At 53.9% G+C, this 20,358-nt stretch overlaps 1 protein-coding gene across 4 annotated transcripts; it reads left to right on the plus strand.

The window, feature by feature from the left end:
- The first annotated feature begins 6,483 nt into the window (after nt 1-6,483).
- On the plus strand, nt 6,484-20,188 carry nfe2 (nuclear factor, erythroid 2). Of its 4 annotated transcripts, XM_088633545.1 has the most exons (5): nt 6,484-6,909; nt 12,819-13,064; nt 15,776-15,854; nt 16,240-16,377; nt 17,281-20,188. In XM_088633545.1, the coding sequence occupies exons 3-5, from the start codon at nt 15,807-15,809 to the stop codon at nt 18,661-18,663; spliced, it is 1,569 nt and encodes a 522-aa protein (XP_088489671.1). In that variant the 5' UTR covers nt 6,484-6,909; nt 12,819-13,064; nt 15,776-15,806; the 3' UTR covers nt 18,664-20,188. The 4 variants fall into 4 exon arrangements, with proteins under 4 accessions (XP_088489671.1, XP_088489670.1, XP_088489672.1 ...); XM_088633544.1 differs by lacking the exon at nt 12,819-13,064 and having other exon boundaries at nt 6,485-6,909; XM_088633546.1 differs by lacking the exons at nt 6,484-6,909; nt 12,819-13,064 and adding an exon at nt 13,867-14,429.
- The last annotated feature ends 170 nt before the right edge of the window (nt 20,189-20,358 follow it).

The raw sequence follows: 20,358 nt of genomic DNA on the forward strand, positions 1-20,358 counted from the left end.
TCTGATAAAGATGCATTAGGTGTTCACCAAGGGAGCCGCTAACCGCTGTGGTTTTTGCATGAGAGGAGGACTGGGGGTCGGCCTCTGCTATCGCCACGCCGCTCCGTCCTCCCTGTCCCGGCCCGTTGCACAACACAGAGCTCAGTTTAGCAACTTGCACGGCCGAGCACACTCATGCGTACACACACACACACACATCAGCACGCGCACGTGCACACCAGCAGGTAAAAGAGGCACTCGTGCAAAAATCACTCAACACTCAAACGGTGGCTGATACATGCAAAAAGAACAGGAAGTGGATGTAATCAGTGGAATCAGTGGATTGGCTGATGTCTGGTGTCAGTCTGTCTCTCCATGGATTCAGCAGGTTTCTGAAGATAAAGAGTCTGGACCACACAGAGACACAGCGTCAGCTCCAGCACAGTCACATGAATACCAGTGCACATAGAGGCAGTGTCATCTCCAACACAGACAGGGACACAGATACCAGTGCACATAGAGACAGTGTCATCTCCAACACAGAAAGAGACATGAATACCAGTCCACACACAGACACAGTGTCAGCTCCAACACAGTCACACAAATACCAGTGCACACAGAAACACAGTGTCAGCTCTAACACAGAGACATGAGTACCAGTGCACACAGAGACACTGTGTCAGCTCCATCACAGACAGAGGCATGAATACCAGTCCAACAGAAACGGTGTCAGCTCCAACACAGGCTCGCACATGAATACCAGTACACAAGCATGTTCAGAGCATAGTGCACAGAGCAGAGCATGATGCATAGGCTTTTTTGTGAACTGAATATTTTATTCACAATCCAAATGCTCAAACTGAACTTTTTAAAATGTTACACTAAATGTCAGTAAAAACTAATGAGAAAAAACTGAACTATGTTGTATGCATTAGTATTCAGACTCATGAACTCAATATTTAGTGACAGTAATTATAGCCACACAGTTTATTGGGTTAGTCTCTACCAACTTGGCATGCTAGCCTTGCACAATATTTGCCCCTTCTTTTAGTCAGACTTGCTTCATTTCTCCCAAGTGGCTTGGACATCTTGTAACCAGCAGTTTTCTTGTCTTTCCACAGATTCTCAATAGGATTCAACTCAGGACTTGACCAGGCACTCACTGATATTCACTTTCTTACCCTTGCGCCTCTCCAGAGTAGCTCTGGCCTTTTGCTTTGGGTCATCGTCCTGCTGGAAGGTTACAGGTCTTGGGCAGACTGAAGCAGGTTTTCCTCCAGTACCTGCCTGTCCTGGCTGTCACCATGCGTGATGGTAGGGATGGTGTTTACTGGGAGATGTGCGACGTTGGTTTTGTGGCAGATGTCATGCTTTGCAATTACCAGAAGTTCCACTTTTGTCTCGTCTCACCACCAAACCTTCTGCCACATGTCTGTAGGATCATTAAAGGCTTTGTTGCAAACTGCATGTGGGATGGGAGATGGGATTGGCACTCTGTCATGCAAGCCGGCATTGAGGAGAGACCAGGATACTGCTGAGTAACTGAGCTCTGAAGCTCTTTCAAAATAGCCAGTGGCCTCACAGAGCTGCCCCTCACCAGTTTCCTCCAGGCACTGCCCTGATGGGACAATGTGCGTTCCATTTCCTGGTGATTGAGTAAATTTGATGCTGACAGGGATGTTCAGAGCCTTCGATGTGTTTTATACCCTTCTCCTGATCAGTGCTTTTCAATGCCTTTATCCCTGACGTGTTTTGAGCAAGATCCCTTAGTCTTGCTGGGTGAATCTTTGTGTGAAATTAACTACTTGACTGAGGGACTTTATAGAGGTTCATGAATTTACTGTCAAATTATATGAACCTTTCATTGCGCACAAACAGAGGCCACTCATGTACCTTGTGTGGATCATTAAGTTAACTTTGTGCACCTAAATTAATCTGAGTTTGCCACAGCAAAGCGTTTGAACACTCATGAAATCCTGACTTTTCCAGTTTTCTTTCATAGAAATGATCCATTAATTTTGTTCTTTTCTTTTTTTGCTACATCAAAGTGTGGTGACTGCAAGCTTTAAGGTAATAAAGAGTGGACCTGCACCAGGGACTGATCACCCTGGCAGGGCGCTCCCTGCGCCTGTGCACGGGCTCACACGCATGCGCACACACATGCCAGCGAGGCAGCACACCCTGCTGTGAGCACCAGCACTCCTGAACCGCCAGCACAGCAGCAGTTGATTTCTGAACTGTGGACTGATCTTCACTCTCCTGAGAATTTTAATTCAAAACTCAAACCCTTATCCCTCTGCTTAGGTTTTAAATACTGGTCCTAAAGATATACTGTATATCTTAGTATATATTCACTAAGAGTCATTAAAAACACCTCCATATGGTGTTGGAATCAATGGCATCTGTTGCATTTCTAGTGACTCCAGTTATATATTTCTAACTCCTTCCAGGTCAGGGTCACAGGGGAACCGGAGTCTATCCCAGCAAGCAACAGGCTCAAGGCAGGGTACACCCTGGATGGGACACCAGTCACAGGGCACACGCACACGCACACGCACACACACACACAGAGCAGGGCCAGTTTTCACAGAAGCCAATTAACCTGCCAGCATGTCTTTGGACTGAGAAGAAAATGAAGCACCTGGAGGAATCCCACACCAACACAATGAGAACATGCAGACTCCACACAGACAGCACACAGGCCCAGAATTGAACCCAGGGCTCCAGCGCTGTAAGGCAGCAATGCTGACTGCTGCCCCACCCTGCCACTGAGTATATATTTGGATTTTTTTTTAAATTAAACAGAGTTAAGAGTGATCAAAGCTTAACTCCAAATTAACACACATACATGTGCGAATGTTACCCATATGCTAAAGTGCTGAACAAAGACACCAACACCAAACGTTACATATTAAATATTAAATATTAAATATTTAATATTATTTCCACGTAAATAAACCAGCCAGCTAAGCCGCTGGGACTCGTACTGTGTAACGTGGACGGAGGAAGACGTCCACTGATTCGAATATCTAGAATTAGATTTTGTATTTTGTTTTAGACTTTGGATCTCTGTCCATTTGAGTGGGGAAATTCTAATAGTTTCGGATGTGAAGTTGTAGGTGAAGGACCCTGTACTAACGAGAGATTCAGCCTGCTGTTAGTCGGTTAGAGGAGAGGCGACACGGCGAGATAACATCGCAGAACGGCTTCAATTAAAACCTGTAACTGACAATTAGCGGGGGGGACATTCCAGGTTGACGTCATCGGGAACAATCCCTACACCTTTTCCGGCTATGGACATACCGGAAGGGACAATGTGGGGAAACTTGGAAAAAAATGTGAAATGACGATGATGCGCGGAAACAAGGCAGAAAACAGACAGAAATCTCACTGACCTAAACCTAAACAAGTACGTCTCCCGCCGCCCAACACCATGTTGAGAGGAAGAGAGTGGAAACGCTGCGTGCCGGAGCACGGACACTGCGGGACGTGTCCCGCCCCGAGCCCGGGGCCCGAGGTCTCCGCAGCAGCTCTGGCGCCGGCCGCCGTGGCACGGGAGTCGGGAGCGAGGAAGGGCAGTGGGGCCGGAGGAGAAGCGCCGGGCAGGACAGTGTCCGGCGGACCCAACCTGGTGCCAGAGCTCCCTGCGGTCACTACAGACGGTTCGGAGGGGGGGGGCTGGGCTGTCTAGACGGGCCCAGCAGCCCGAGAGAGAGAGAGAGATACACAGACAGGGGAGATAACGGGAGCGACCGAGAGAGACTGAGGGGGCCGAGGGCAGAGAGAGAGAGAAATATAATATTTGTGAAAACATTCTCCTTCTACTCCGTTTTCACCCTGTGTGGTGTGTATTTGAGAAGGACAAATAAACAGAGTCAATGGAAAGTCCCCTTGAAAGCAGAGGAACATTAAGTGTTTGTCTCAGACCCCAAACCACTGTGACCTCAGTAATGAGAGATCGGCTCCCCTGTTTTCTTTGGGGGGGGGGAGGAGGAGGAGGAGGAGTAGGCTGGAGGCTTGGCTGTGTGTTGGGGAATTTGGGAAGTCCCCCGCTCTTGATTCCTGGTAGGACCCCTCCCACACCTCGAACCCTGACCAGCCGCCATGTGACAGCGGTTCCTTCCCTTTCTGCGGCATGCTGGCAGTGGGCAGAATCCTCAATTTTAGGGCCCCGGAACAAAAGGAGAACACACCGTGCAGCCCTGCGGAGCTGAGATTCCTCAGTACGGTTTGGGAAGGTAACAGCACGGTCAGGCTTTTGGAGCTGAGAAACAAGGGGCGACAGTAAGGATCTCAGGCAGTGGAAAGGCCCTTCCCATAGCAACGGCTATAGACCCTGTTCCCTTCATGGGAAGTGGGCAGGGCACCGCCATCTCGGGAAGAGCAGTTCTGTGAATGATTCCATCCATTTTCTGTCTGCTTCATCCAGTTCAGGGTCAGAGTGGACCGGAGCCCATCCCAGCAAACAGGGGGTAAACGTCAGGGTGCACCCTGGACAAGACAGCAGTCCATCACTGGGCACACACAGACACAGACTCTCACACCAGGCCCAGTTTTCCCAGAAGCCAATGAACCTGCCCGCTTGTCCTTGGACTGTGGAGGGAGTCCACACAAACACAGGGAGAACGTGCAAACTCCATGTAGACAGCACCTCAGGATGTGAACCCAGGACTCCAGCACCGCAAGGCGGCAATGCAAACCACTGTGCCGGCCTACGTGAATTCATGTCAGGATTGAACTTCACCTGGCCTGAGGCACCAGGTAAGGTGGTCAGAGGACAAGCCAAGCGAAGTCTTTAACAGCGTTCTGTGTTGCTCTGTATCAATCCGTGTTTCATATTTAGATGGTACTATCAGTCACTTTGTTTAAAGGTGTCTAATAATAAAAAGGAGAAAGGCGCAGCACGGTGGTGCAGTGGTCAAATTGCTGCCTCGCAGTGCTTATGCCCTTAGTTCAGTTCCTGGGGTGCTATGCGTGTGGAGTTTGCAAGTTCTCCTTGTGTTAGCATGGGTTTTCAATCCTGGCATCCCACCCAGGGTGTACCCTGCCTTGTGCCTGTTGTTTACTGGGTTAGAGACTGCGACCCTGTACTGGATTAACCAGGTTAGAAAATGAATGGATGGATAACAATAACAGTAACATGTGTTGTGTTGCTCATTGTGACCATGGGTCATTAATAACAACAGTAATCAAGCCGTCTGTGTTATCACAATAATGATAATGAATTGCATTTTTATAGCGCTTTTTATCCCAAAGGGTCACAGAGCTCTTTGCATGCAGGATGGGGCCCACTTCTGCCACTGCTGAGGTGCTGCCCCCCCCACCTGGGTGATGTGAGAAGGGCCTGGTGGTCACTAGAGGGCGCTGCCGCTCTCTGGCCTGCGAGGGACAGCCCCGAGTCCCGCGGTGGGGTTACTGGGTAAGGTCTGATGGCTGCTGTGTCTGAAACGCACTCCGCTCCCCCTCCCCTCCCCCCCTGCACCCGTCCCCGGCCAGCCGGCCAGAGGAACAAAGCGGTCTTTCTTACCTGCTTGAGGTGTGCATTCCAACCCCGCTGGCAGAAGTCACAATCTGCTGCCCCCACCCCGCCCCGCCGCCACACACACGGCTCTCAACCCCCGCCGGCTGTCTTTAACTCTTTACCTGCCAGGTGGGGCTCTGACGGATTGGCCCTGCTCGTCAGTGCAGGCAGCCCAGCGCTCCCACCTGGGCCCAGAGCTGGAGCCTGAACCCCCCCTGCGGCCAGCAGGCCCGACGACAGAACTGCAGGCGGGCGGTTTCGGCCCGTCCAGCTCCCTTCATCGGGTTCAGCTGATCAGATGGCGTATCGCTGGAATGCGCGTGTATGTGTGCCTGCGTGTAGGCGTGTACACGTGTTTGCATGTTTGTGTGTGGGCATGTGTACGTACATGTGTGTGCTTGTGTATGTGCATGGGGGTGCATGGTGATGTGCGTGGGGGTGCACATGCGTGCGTCTGTGTCCTGGGTGAGGCCTGGCTTCGTCTGACTGCCAGACTGAGAATTCGGGGGGTCTGCGATAAGACAAGAGGGGAAGAGATAATAAAGAGGAGTTGAGATGAAAATGGGATGTTGTGTGTGTGTGTGTGTGTTGGCGGGGTGGGGGGGGTCTCAGAAAGGCACCCCACTCGCCAAACCCTCTCAAAGGGCCACCCTCCACAAACCCCCCCTGCCCCGGATCTGGGATCTGGGACGTCCCGGTGCCGAGGGGCCGTCCTGTGGCCGGTGGAACATCTGCTCTGCAAAGGCCGAGCGGCTGAGTGGATTTCCCTGCAGTGGCTGCGCTCTCCTCACCACAGCAGGGGCGGGAGTGGAGGGGCTGGCCAGGCGAGGGGGTGGAGAGGTGGGATAAGGGAGGGGGTAGAGTTTGGGAAGGCTGGGCGGGGGGTGCTGATGGCTTTATTTCTCAGTTTGTGGTATTTCTCTCTTTCTCTGGAGATAAAGAGAAGAGCCGGGCTGGTTGGAGGGGAGGTTGGATGGGAGGGGTGTGTGTGTGGTGGGGGGGGGGGGCGGTGAGTTAGGAAATAAGAGAGAGAGGGTGGGTGTGTGTGTGTGAGCGAGCGCATGTGTATGTGTGTGTCAGTGTGTCTGTGCGCTGCAGGAAAGGTTGTTACATCGGAGACCCATCCCAGTTATGTAAGATCAGCCAGCGGGGACAGGCTGTGTGGCTTTCTGAGTTTGTCAAGCGGGGAGCGCGCACGCACTCACACACACGGGGGAGAGAGAGAGAGAGGAACCGGCGCGGACGCCGGGGACATGTAACGGCCACCGCCAGGAGCCGGCCAGCCCACGGAGCCACAGGAGTCTCCCCCATCCCCTCTCTCCCAGCTCCCGGGACTATCACCCCCCGCCTGAAGGGTGTCATCCTTGGCCCACCTGTCCGAACCCCAGCCTCCCGGACATGCAGCTCAGGTAAGATCCGCGGCGCCGCGGCCGGCTGAGGCCCGACCTCCGCACCTGCCCGCCGCCCGTCCCGGCCGCGGTCCGAGGGACAGGACTGCTGACGGACCCTGCCTCTGCGCGCTGGGCAGAGGCCAGAGGGTCCAGAGCTCTGTGATACTGGCGCTCGTGTGTCCCCATGACGCCGTGACATTGCAGGAGGGCCGCAGAACGAGATGTGGGTCCGCGGACATGCTGGGTGCAGAATGCAGAACTGTAGGAGAAAAGACACAGAAAAACTTCAGTACTGAGGATCAGGATGATGGTGACGATGATGGAGCTGGCAATCTCAAATCTCTGCTAAGGAATTATTGCAGTTTTGTGTAGCTTTCAGCGCCAGAACAGTTTTTCCCAGCAGTCCGGAAAAGAAAGGATACATTGTTTTTTAAAACTCAAAAATACATTAAAATGTCTTCATATTTTTTTTTTTAACAAGGCGTCTAAGGTTGCTACCAAGATACAGCCTATTGTATTATTGTAAATGTTTCTTCCAAAAACTGCTCCAGATAATAACGCCGCTAAGTTTAGACTTTCTAGTCTGCATCCTTTTTGGCAGAAGGCAAAAAACAATTCGTTTTCAGACTCGCGTAGAGAAGAAAAGGGATAAATGCCGGCACTCGAGTGGGGTCTGTGGGTTTTCGGGAGGCGGTGAGGCTGGCTGGTGGAGGCAGTAGTGGATTTTCATTGGCTGTTGGAGAAAAAGGTGTTAATGAAATTAGAACACTTGGCGTACCTGGACCTGCCTCTTGATTAAAAGGAATGTGTAGCTCCGTGTTTTGTAAAGGGCACCTGTTGCTGGGTCTCTGGGCTGACAGGACTCCCCCATGAGAGAGACAGCCCACCAGTTTCTCTGGCCTTTAACGTACTTAATGAGCTTGTAGAATACAGTGTTTTGAGGCTGATGACTCGGAGAGCACAGCCACTCTCTCTAACAGTGAGCCGCCTGTCTGGATATACATGGACTACTGCTGTGTAAGTAGTGTATTTTTACACAGCCTTTCACAGCTGCAGTCTGCTGGATCGGGTCTCTGCTGAGTGTATTTTGTTCTGTCTTACTGATTGACTCTAAATCAGCCATAGTCACCAGTGCTACCCCTGTCTGTTTTATAGAATTATTCTTACAAATCAGGATATTGTCACAGGTTAATTCTGTGTGCAAACACAGTTTCACTCAATGTGTGAGCAAAAATATCTGACTCGCAGACACTAAAGAGGGTAGCAGAACTCACATGCCGGGATTCAGTCAAACTGACAAGATGTATAGTCGAAGAAACGCATGATCTATTGAGTGTATGGTGCAGAGTCAGACTAATTGCATCAAATTATCTAGAAAGAGAGCATATAACTTCACAGAGAGCAATCAAACTTAGGACCTAAAAAACTCTGTAACGGGGAATTCATGCATTATGCATGCATTGCAATATGAATCTACTGTAAATGATGGAATGAAAATCCACGGTGTCTCTCAGCTGAATCTTCTTTTAAAACGGGACAGGTGTGTTTGTACTTCCTAACAGGTGTTCTTACGCCTGTTGCTCTGCTGCCTTTAGGAAGATAGCCGCTCAGTTTTCCTCAAACCCTGCTGCAGGCTGTGTCTGCGAGCCCTGTGGTCTAATTTTTGTACCTTATTACATGAGGGGATGTTACCGTGTGACCTGTGGCGTTAACTGGCGTACAGCTGTAGATTATGAACGTTACCCTGTTCATATTTCACAGTCCACTGAATGCGCTTTGTGATGAATCAATGCGTTGGCTAGATGAATTACTGTTGATATATATCTGAATATTCTGGTATACCCACCTATACAGGATGCTTATCAAAAACGTCAGCGGTAGATTTGTGTCATAATTGCGCACTCCTGGGGGGCTTTCCACTTGACTGTGTCACACGCTCTCCCGGGGCTCTGCCTCTAGACTGGGGAAGTCCGCCTTTCCTCCGGGGGCACGCCGGTCCCCTGGCTGAGCACGGGCTGGTGAGCACTGCGGCCGAGGCCGCCTCATCCGCCCCCCACATGGGGGCCAGCCAGGGCCGCAGTCCAGCCCTTCGGTACCGCGGCCCGTCTGACCCTGTCTGCACTTCCGAGGGCTCTTACACATTTTCAGCTCCTCGGCTGGAAAATAATCTGATTTTTTAAAATGGTGCCTCGGGCCTCGGTGCCGGTATCCGGTATAAAGAGCCCGGATGGGTCCAACCACGAAGAGAGCCGAAGTCGTGAGTACAAGAGTTGAGTCGGCCCGGTGACGTCCAGGTCGGACCCTTAGATCACGTTCCGGCAATAAAATGGGCCGGATTAGCGCAGAGTGCCCTGCGCTGTTCCGAACATTCCTGCTCCGAACATTCCTGCGAACCGGCGCAGGGGGAACTGACAGTTGTAAGGCAGAAGAAGAGCAGATGTTCACTAGGGAGTGCGCCTTTCCCATTCGCTGGAGAAAATTCAAGCAGTTTTCTTCTTTTTTTTTTTGTGGGTGCCGGACAGTGACAATCCAGCACAGTGTTTTCCAGGAATCATGGGATATCTGGCCCGGTACAAGGCTGGGACACTTTAGGCTTGTCCAATTCGCGCCAACGCAGGCATCCAGACTCCAGGACACATCCTCAGAGATATAGCTTGTGGTACCCAGGACATTCCCAAAATAAACTCAGCTAGCCATTTTTCCAACACACCTTCAGATGATGTACCGTGAAAGGCGCTGTATTCAATACAGATTATTAATAATATTATTGCCAGAGTGGATTTCAAACCCATCGACCTGTGAAAAGATACTCGAATACGTTAAGAGTGCTTGTGGTTTTGCAGACAGCAGTCCTCCCAATTCGTTTAAATAAAGCTGAATTAAACAGAAGGAAGGCTAGCTGGGAATTGAACAGTGCGGAACGGGAGAGCTCAGGCCAAGCCAGGAAGAGGATAAAGCAGGGATCCGCAGGGTACAAATCCGGTAATGTGAAATAGGGCAGACGGTTCCCCAGTCCTGTATCCCAGGACACTGCCTGGGGTCGGTGTGTTACAGCTCCAGGGAACACTGAGCTTGGCTCTTGCACTGAGTCTCTTGCATCTTGCTGAGTCCCTGTTCCAAATAGTTCCCAGCTCTGGAAGCACTCGTCTGCGGCAGGACGCAGCAGGATGTTGTCTCTGAATATCCCTGCTGTGGCCTCCATGAGTCTTTGTGTCTTTATCTTTACTCAACGAAGGATCAACTCAGCAGGAGACGCGCTGCTTGGATTGAGGCTCTGAGGCAGCATGGAGGCCGTTTTTCCGAGCTGACCAGACTGAGCTCCGTCAGGCCACAAGGGCATTCCTGGCACTTGGTAGAGCTGGATCGTGATAACCCCCTGATTTACCGAGTGCTTTTCATTGCGCTTCAAAGGCGCTTTCTGACAGGGAACTCGCATCACCCACCCCCTGAAGTGCAGCCCCCCATGGGTGACACACAGCAGCTCAGAGGAGGAGAGAGACACTGCTGCTCCAGGCGGATTAAGAGGGAGCTGTAGGAAGGAATGACTACAGCCCCGAGATGTGCTGGTGCGTCTGTTTCTATACAGGCACTCTATTGATACAGACCAGGGACACAACTCTTTGGAGAGTTTTGTTGCATCGGAAATCCTGACTGCATAGCCGAATCCATGTGTTGCTGAACTGGAGCAGTTTGAACCTTTTTGCCAGTTCTGAAGCGGATGGCAATTTAAACAGACCTGTGACACCTACTGGGCTGTGTTCCTGGAGGAGCAGTGCTGTGCATCACTGGTCCAGCTGTGGATCTGAGCCTGAAGTGCAGGCTCAGAAGTGAAGGCAGATCTCTAGACCGCACTCCGCAGTCACTGGCCCATTGTGCAGCAATGGAAAGGGTAGCAATTAAAAAGACACAGAGAGCAGTGTTGTTTCTCGATCGCTCGTGCAGTGAGGAACGTTTACAAAGTTTGAAAGCATTGCACTGGCGTTCTGTATTCCTTGCAGTCCCAGGCTGTTATTTTTCATTTCTCAAAGACTCAAACCACAGCCAGCCCTCGGCATATCAGCTCCAGGAAACTGGCTCTCAGTTGTTTTTTTTTTTATTTAACGTGTTGTTGCAACACGTAATGTCGAAACAGAGCCTGTCGGAGAGATGGCTGCCCTGCTCTCCTGCGGCGCGGCGTGCGAATGCTGGAGGAAATCCGCCGCAGAGACACAGCTGGGGCAACGACAGCACTGACGTCCTATCTCTAAACTGGCTTTTGCAAAACGCACAGAAAGGCACAGTACAGTACGGCACCCAGCACTGCACTGGGCAGCAGCAACAGTTCTGTAATAAAAAGATGCAGTACTGCGGAGCATCTCTGCAGCCTCTTGAATGTGGTTCTGCAGTACGCTCCTGCACAACACCTGTGATACAGTGTGGAATGGCACAGTGAAGTGTGGTGAGTGAGAGTGGACAACACTGTGCAGTAGAGCACAGAGAGTCTAGTCCTTTTCAGGACAGTTCTGTTTAAGCCATTGTAGGACAGTCCAATATAGTCCAGTGAAGTTCAGTTCTTTCCACAGTAGTGCTGTCCAGTTGACTGTAGTACTGTAGTACAGTTCAGTCCAGTGCAATGTAGCAAAGTGTAGTCTGATGCAGTACAGTAGTCCAGTGTAGTTCAGTACTCCAGTGTAGTATAATCCACCCCAGTGTAGTTCAGTAGTCCAGTATAGTCAAGTGTAGTACAATCCATCACAGTGCAGCCCAGTGTATTACAGTCCAGCCCAGCACAGCAGGCAAGCCCAGTGTAAAAGAGTTCAAATTCTGCATAGTCCAGTGAAGTACAGTACTGCAGTGCAATACAGTGCAGTCCAGTGTAGTACAGTAGTCCAGTGTAGTATAGTACAGTCCTGTGTAGTACAGTACAGTGCAGTCCAGTGTGGTACAGTTCAGTCCTGTGTAGTACAGTCCTGTGCAGTCCAGTGTTTGTACAGTGCAGTCTAGTCCAGTGCAGAAGAGTTCAGATTCTGCATGTCCAGTCCAGTGAAGTACTGTAGTACAGTGCAGTCAGCTGCAGTGTAGATCAGTGTCATTTACAGTCGTGCATACATTACAGAGCATCACGTTGCATGCAGTTCTGTGCAGGATAGTTGCTGAATAGTGCAGCTCAATGCTGTGTAGCACAGTTCAGTTCAGAACAGCACTGCACTAACAAATTCATTCTAATTCTTTAAACAGGATTCCGCATTTCGCAAGCGAAATGTTCGAATTAGAAAAATCTGCAGTCTGCAAACATCATTTAATGACGATACCCCCTTTGTTTTCTTAAACAAAAACAATTACAATCGTTTATACATCGGATTGCGTGTGCGTTTGAAGTGTGTTTATTTGCGATCGCTGCTCACAAGCCGCGGAGAGCATTCCGAGAGCTCGGGCGGAATTTGAGAGCCAAGGTGGCTGATTCGCGGCACACAATCCGCAAGGCTATATTGAAATCCGAGCCAGGAGCAGAAATAAAATACCTCTTCTGTCTAACCCGGAGATGAAAAAACGCATTCCTTCCATACAAACTGAAATCTTCCTTCACATAAATAAACACTCTCGCAAGGAGGGAGGCGTAATTGTGCTGTGACTGGGAGAGACTCTTCTCCGGTAAACAAGCTATTTGGTTTCGTGGCCAAAGAGGACAACAAAGCGCAACAAAGGAGACAAAGGCGAGGGAGAGACAGAAAAAGCTCATCAGAAAACAATTCGCGTCGGACCCCATCAGTCACTCAAGCCCGCGTCCGTGGAGAAACAGCGACGCAGAAATCTGCGTTATTGCGGGGATTGATCCGCCCCCATCCGTTATCGTAACGTTACTTATAAGTAAGAAAGAACAAAAATCTGAACTGAAAAAAAAGAACTGCTTTTTAAAAATATATATATATATTTTATTTGAACACTAGAAATACAGAGGAACGCGCCTCATCAGCCTCTTGACTCGGACCACAGGAGCGAGGCGTCGCGAGCGCGCGTTGCGCCAGGGCGCACGTGCTGCGAGAGCGGGAAGAGGGACCGTCCGAGTGGAGGGGACGCGCCGCTCGGACTGTGCAGGCAGTCAAAGCCCCTCATCCTTTCCCCCGCGGACCTGGAACAGGCAGGAAAGAAACTAGCGCAGGAGACCCTAACCTCCCGTTCCAGAAATCAAAGATGTAAACGCCATTTTCTACCCTGCTCAATCCACTTGAGGGTCACGGGGGAGCTGGAGACACCAGTCCATCACTGGGCACACACACAAAGACGGGTACACACACTCGCATCGGGACCAATTTGACCAAAGCCAATTAATCTACCCACATGTCTCTGGACTGTGATAGCAGGTAAACCCACATGAATGCAGGGAGATCATGCAAACTCCACACAGACAGCACCCCAGGTCTAGAAATTAACCGAGGACCCCAGTGCTCTAAGGCGGCAATGCTGACCACAGCGCCACGGGCCACCAGACACATGCATATGATATAAAAAGCGATTTCCCTGGATCCAACCCAACAGTTTTATCCCTTATTCCATCTTCCTGATGTGGCCACGGAGTCACGGGGTCGCTGACATCACCCTGAGCCCTGAGCCAGAGCTGTGTGACCAGTCGCAGGGTGAGCTGGGATAGCTCCTTGCACTCCTCTCCTTGTGGCCGCGCCGTCTGGCCCCCGCCCTTGGGGGGGCCCTACGCTAATCGCAATGCAATGAACATGGGGGTGTCTGGGCTATAAGGCTCAACCTGCCCTCTGAGGGGCACCCCTGGGCCCCGGCACGCCCCTTTTGAGCTCACTCACCACGGCCAGAGCAGCTCAGGCATGTGCTCCATGCGCACATGGACGCACACTCTCACACATGCAAACATGCTCACACACTCACACGCACACGCAAACATGCTCACACACTCACACACTCACACTCACACTCACACTCACACATGCAAACAGGCTCACACACACGCAAACATGCTCAAACACTCACACATGCAAACATGCTCACACTCTCACTCACACATGCAAACATGCTCTAACACACAAACATGCTCACACACGCAAACATGCTCACACACTCACACACGCAAACATGCTCACACACTCACACACAGCACGGCTCCCTTTCGACAGAGAGCTAGATGTCCGAGTGGGGGCACATGTCATTTCCACAGCAGAGCCCACCCTGAGTAATGAGCCCAGGAGCTGCTGGGCTGCTCTGCACGAGCACCTTTGACAGCAGGCCCTCCGAGGGTCAGGGAAGGGGGCGTGGCAGAGCGGCCTGCTCCTTCCCAGGTGCCCAGTTCAGTTTCCTGCCCAAGGCGACTGTCTGTGTGGAGTCTGCATGGTCTCGACCATGTGTTCACAGGGGTGTTTTCTGGGAGCTTCCTCCCACCTCCCCAAGACTCACTGCCTGGTTGGCCGGCTGTGCTTTATTTCCCATTTCACCAGGAGCTGGGGAGTCCGTCTGGAGCATGCTCCGTTACCCAGCTCCCCCACACAGCTGACTGACTGCAGGGCCGAACGAGAAAATTGGCAGACACAGAACCGGTAAAAAAAAGCCCTTCTAAAGAAGCAGGTTTTGAGTCTGGATGTGAAAGTGCACAGGAGAGGTGACTCTGATCTATGGGGAGAGAGTTCCAGAGCTGTGGGGCGCAGCGGGAGAAGGCCCTGACACCCACAGAGGGGGACAGATGGGAGGCCAGAAAGCTAAACACATTGAAGAGCCCAGCCAGGCCCCCGGAGTCCGTTAGTCAGGGAAGCGGCTGGGAGGCAGCAGATAGTCTTATCAGAGTCCAGCACAGCGGCCCGCAGGGCGGCTGATACTGAGAAGCCCTCTCACTCCGCAGTACTCGGAACTGGCTGCCAGACATGCCTGACACATGGAAGAGCACACACAAGCACATAGCAGACACACAGGGTTTCTCCAGTGCTTTGTCCCCAACCTCCAAATGATTTCCATCGAAGTTTCGACACCTTTCAAGATCAAACGGAACCAGCTTTATTGGCGTGAATGATAAATGACAGTGTTGCCAAAGCATATAGAATCAGAACAACATCTACAGACGTTTATAATACAATATCCTGCACAGTGGTTCCTCTCTGTCCTGCTGCACGTTGTCTTGCCCCTCCCAGCTCGCCAGCGCCCAGTGAAGTACGACTCCAACACCGGCTCGTCTCACAGGCTCAAGGGCCACGTGAACTGAATATCTTCAGTCTTGAAGGGCGAATCAGTTCAGGATCCGCCCAGCTGTCCTCTCCTTCGGCACGAACAGGGAAACGCACGCCGGGGGCTCTGGGGGAGCCCAGGGCCTGTGCAGACTGTGAACGGGAGGCGCGAGTCTGGAGCTCCATCCCGCAGGCAGGCCCCGCTGTCGGAGACGGAGCTCTGACTGCTTCCGGGAAGAGACGGGACGCACCACGGTCCTCGGACCAGCCTCAGGCGGTCCGGAGGGTCTCTGTCCGTCGGCAGCGTTCCTTGGTTCCCATTCCTGCTCTCTCCCGCCTCTCCATGCGCAGTGGGGATCACCAGCCTGGTGCAAATCCAGCAGTGGTCACTCTTGGCCTCCATGACATTGCAGTGACATGTTACCCAGCACTATTGACACCATGTAAATACTTTGCTTGGCCACGTTTTTACAATGATTCCACTGCGCTTTACCCTACTTTGGCCGATGGCATAAAACAGCGATGTTTATGTGACTTCCTCTATGCATGTTGGGGGGTGGCGCGGGTATTTCCTCTGAAGAGTCAGCCTCTGAGCAATGACTCCCAGTTGCTCTGTTGGGCTTCACAGCGGACAGGCTTGTCTGCTGGCTCCTGTCGTTCGGGGCCTTGGCCGTGGGACTGTGTCCCCCGTCGATAACGCCTCCTCTCTGTCTATCTCTCCGCTCCAGGAGGAGCTGTCGCTGCTCCATCGCGTCCTGAATGTGCGCGGCTGCCAACTGCATCCTCCCACTGCGGAGAAACTGTGAGGTGAGCGGGCTGTCTCTCTGGGGCCTGACGGGCAATAAGGGAATTATGGGAATAGTTCCCATAATTCCTAGCACACGTCTTTTGCTTTCTTGGACAAACACATTTTTTTCCGTATCTGTGCTGGTACAGAATCGACTGTGTTTTCTCTCGATTCAATTCAGTTCAGTTCAATTCAAGGTGCTTTATTAGCATGACCGATGGGTACAATCAGTGTTGCCAAAGCAAATAAAACTAATGAAATTCACATGAAACAAAAAATCAAAGTTAAAAAAAATACAGACATATTACAGCCATCTACAACAAAGACATATCATAAAATGTTTACATATACTGTAGGCAGATGGAGCATGATTGGGAGACAGACTCAGTTTTCTCTCTCTCTCAGGGGCTGGCCCACCCTGGCAGACTCCATGGGGGTGTACCGATGTCCACCGCTGTGCCTCCGGCTCGCCCGCACCGCCCCCTCCCGGAGGCGGAGATGGACTTCACCTGGCAGGAGCTGATGGCCATCACGGAGCTACAGGTGCGCGCGGGGACAGGGCTCCTCACCCCTCCTCCTCAAAGCGCTCGGCAGGTTCTGAACCCGAGCACAACTTGTGCGTACTCCGCCGAAGGTGGTGTCCGAGGAGCCGGTGGAGGGCTCAGCTGGGACAAATCCCACCGAGATCGGGGTCACCGGGACCTGGTTTGGACACCCCGGACGCACTGGGCCTAGGAGCGTGTGCCGCGGGTGCCCGAGGAAACCTTCTCCCCGTGTTTTCACATGTTCCCAGTTTCCTAGCTCTGTTCTCCCCCGACACTGTGGTTTTGACAGACCAGCTGACACTGTAGCGCCCCTGTGTGGCGGCCGACAGGAAGGCGTCGCCTTCAGTGTTTTGTTCGGCTGCTCCAGTCGACAGCGGTCGACCCCAGGGCTGTGCAGGAGATGCAGCGGGGGGAGATCCGCCCTGGCGTGTTTTAGGACCTGCCCTGTAGGAGCCTGCGGAATTATTCCACTCTTTTAGAGCGTCTTACAGGCTGCACGTTTTACTGATTTTACACACACGCACATACACGCAGCGCTCAGGCCTCAGAGATAAGCTGTGCAACAATGGGCTGATTGAGTGATGAAGGGATAAACGAAGAGGGGGGGGAGAGAGGGAGGGTAAGGCTCACCCCCAACTCCCCACCCCCCCCTCCCCGCAGCACAATGCCCATCTGTTCCTGAGAGAAACCTGAGCGCACCTGAGAGGGATCTCTGGTGTGGGGGGGGTGTGTGTTTCACCTCCTGTACGTGACGCACGGATTTGAAGGCTCTCATCTGATGCGCCAGATCGCTGTGCTGCAACCCCGTCGTGCCACACTCTGCAGACAGGACTACCGTGCTACCCCCCCCAACCTCTGACCTCTGACCCCTGACCTCTCCTCCTCTCTCCCTTGCACGCAGGAGTTCGACGTGCCAGGCGAGAGCCCGTTCGAACAGGCAGCTTACCAGCCCGTGTGCCCCCAGCTGACCCCGGTGGGCTTCGGGTTGAGCCAGCCCCCCCTGGAGCCCCCGCTGCCCAGCTGTGGCCCGGGTCCGGGCGACGCCTTCGAAAGCCCCTACACGGAGGCGATGCCCCCGGGGGCGCCAGCCTGCAGCCTGCAGCGCCTGGGGAGCAACATCGAGACCCTGTACGGACACGCGGGCTCCAGGCTGCTCCCCAACCCCCACTCCCACTCCCACTCCCTGCAGCCCCCGCTGATGAGCCTGCTGGAGCACATGAGCCTGGCGGGGGCCGGCGAGGCGGGGGCGCCCCCCTTCATGGGCGCCGGGCAGGGGCGGGGCCCCCAGGGGGCGGGACTGGGGCCGATCAAACACCCGCCCCCCTCCGACGACCCGGAGTCCGACTCGGGACTGTCCCTGGGGTCCAGCCCCCCACTGGCCTCTCCGGGGAACGCGGCCGGGGGCGCCCCCCCATACGGCGGCGGGGCGGCGGAGGCCGGGCTGGGGTACAGCGACGGGGAGCCCCCCCTGGAGATGGAGGGCATGGCGGAGCCAGGGAGGATGAGGCCCGATTTCCTGTACCCCGTGGACTACCAGCACCCCATGAACCACTACCCTTACCCCGTACCCCAGCCCTCCTACAGCCTGCCCCCTCCCCCTCTGCACCCGCACCAGCAGCACCAGCAGCACCAGCAGCTCCAGCAGCTCCCCTCCGACCTGCAGCCCCACCCGATCGCGCCCGCGGCTCTCCACGGCCTGGTGCCGGGCGCGGTCGGCCTGGCGGGCTGCGGCGCCGCCGGCTCTAGCAGGGTAACCGCCCCGTACGGGAAGCCGAGGGGCCCTCAGGCCCGGGGGGCCGGCGGCGGGGGGGAGGCGGCGGCCGCGGCGCCCCTGACGCGGGACGAGCGGCGCGCCCTGGCGCTGAAGATCCCCTTCGCGCTGGAGAAGATCGTCAACCTGCCCGTGGACGACTTCAACGAGCTGCTGTCCCGCTACCAGCTCACCGACGCCCAGCTGGCCCTGGTGCGCGACATCCGCCGGCGCGGGAAGAACAAGGTGGCGGCCCAGAACTGCCGCAAGCGCAAGCTGGAGAACATCGTGCACCTGGAGGCCGAGCTGGGCCAGCTGCGGGCGCGCAGGGAGCAGCTGGCGCGCGAGCGGGCCGAGTACCAGCGCGGCCTGGCCCTGGCCAAGCGCCGCCTCTCCGAGCTCTACGCCGACGTCTTCGCCCGCCTGCGGGACGAGGAGGGGCGGCCCTACTCCCTGGACGATTACTCCCTGCAGCAGACCAGCGACGGCAGCGTCTTCCTCGTGCCGCGCAAGCCCGGGGAGGAGGGGGAGTGACCCGGGCCGGGTGGGTCGTGCGCTCGCTACCCCCCCCCTCCTCCCCCAGGGCAGGGATCTCCGGCTTCCGTCTGGAGCGGCCGCGGGGGCCCAGTGTTTAAAGACAGCGCAAGAGCCGCCGCCCCCGACAGCCCGGGTCAGTGGGGTCGGGTCCGGAGTCCTCTCCCCTCTCAGCCCTGTGTGAGACTCGGGACCGAATTTCAGCTGATTAGGAGCCGTTCAAAGCGCCCGTCCCCCGACAGTGCCTTTCCCGAGCGCGCTCTGGGTTGTGACCGAGGCCGACTGTGTGCACCTCCCCCCACAGAGACACGAGGCGCACAGAGGAGTCCCCCCTCCCCCCTCCAGAGAACCAGAAGCTCAAGGCAGGAGCGAGGAGATTCGGGAAGGGACGGACCCCCCGCCCCCACGATGTCGACGCTCCTGGCTCCCCGTTTTGCGCCCCTTCACTGGAAAGCGGGGAGCCCATATTGTCGCAGGAAGAGCCCCGCTGTCCTTGGCGCTCAGGAGCCCCAGGCTGTGCTACAGCGCCCCGTGGACAGTCTGCTTCTCGACAGTCTCTCCGAGAGACAGACTTCCAAGATGGGGCGGGGGTCCACACAGAATTCCCATACGAGATTACCCCTCCGGGGGGGGAACGCCGATGAACGGGCAGTGCTGCAGTTTGGCATTCACACAACAAGCGCCTCTCCGGGCTCTCTCTCTCTCTCCTTGGCGTTGCACACCGACAGTGGGGGCGCACTGCGAGTAGAGACCCCTGTTCACCTCTGAGCCTTAACCTCCACAGCACCAAACTTCCACGCAAAGAGAATCAACTGGGATAGTCCCTCCCCACTAAACCCCTGGAATTTAAGCAGGATAGGGATCTCCTTCCATCTCCCATAGACATGCTAGGTGAAGGGGTGCCCTGCTGTAAACTGGCATCTCCTCTTTGGGCAGTATGTGCCCAGTGTGATCCCCAGAAAGTCGTGATTCACCTGGAGAATGGGCGACTTCCTGCTCAGAGCACCGATCCGGTCAAGGCATACAGGTCATCCTGTCTCACACGTGCTATTGATGGGTCAGTTAACACACCAGGCTCCATTAAGGGAGCTCTGCTCCTTGAGGTGGGAAGGGAAGAGGGGCAGTTTTGCTCCAACCGATTGCCTAGTTTCACAGAGCACCTGAAAATGGATGACAAATTCCTAATGCCTTCAGAAACCGAACACTTCATAAATCCCACTGGATCAGGGCTTTCTGGAGGCAGGGAAGGGAGACCCCTGGGTATAAGCAACAATGGTATAAGACAACTACCACAGATTGGACAAAAGGGCATTTCAGAGCCAGATGTTCTGCTCTCACAATCCCACTTTCCAGCAAAGTGCACCCTCCCCACAACCTCCGTATCCAAATCCAAAAGCCAAAGCGCGAAGGCGATTGCTTTGTACAGTGTTGCATTAAAACCAAATGTCTCAGGTCTACAAATGTATGAAGAACCTTGCTGTACATCATGGGTGGCCAAAGAAATTGCAATAAAATATTTCTCTAATCCTCTTTGAACTTCTTTTTTTGTATACCAGGCGTTAAGAACTGCACAGCCCAAACAGATTTAACACAGCATGACCAGGACACCGCTGTTCCTCCCCGCCCTGCTGAACACCATGCACACAGGCAGACCCATCCGATTTTGCTCCGCGTCTTATAGAAACTTGTATGGGA

Source organism: Lepisosteus platostomus, chromosome 1, assembly GCF_059453375.1.
Source record: "Lepisosteus platostomus isolate fLepPlt1 chromosome 1, fLepPlt1.hap1, whole genome shotgun sequence".
Taxonomy (NCBI): Eukaryota; Metazoa; Chordata; class Actinopteri; order Semionotiformes; family Lepisosteidae; genus Lepisosteus; species Lepisosteus platostomus.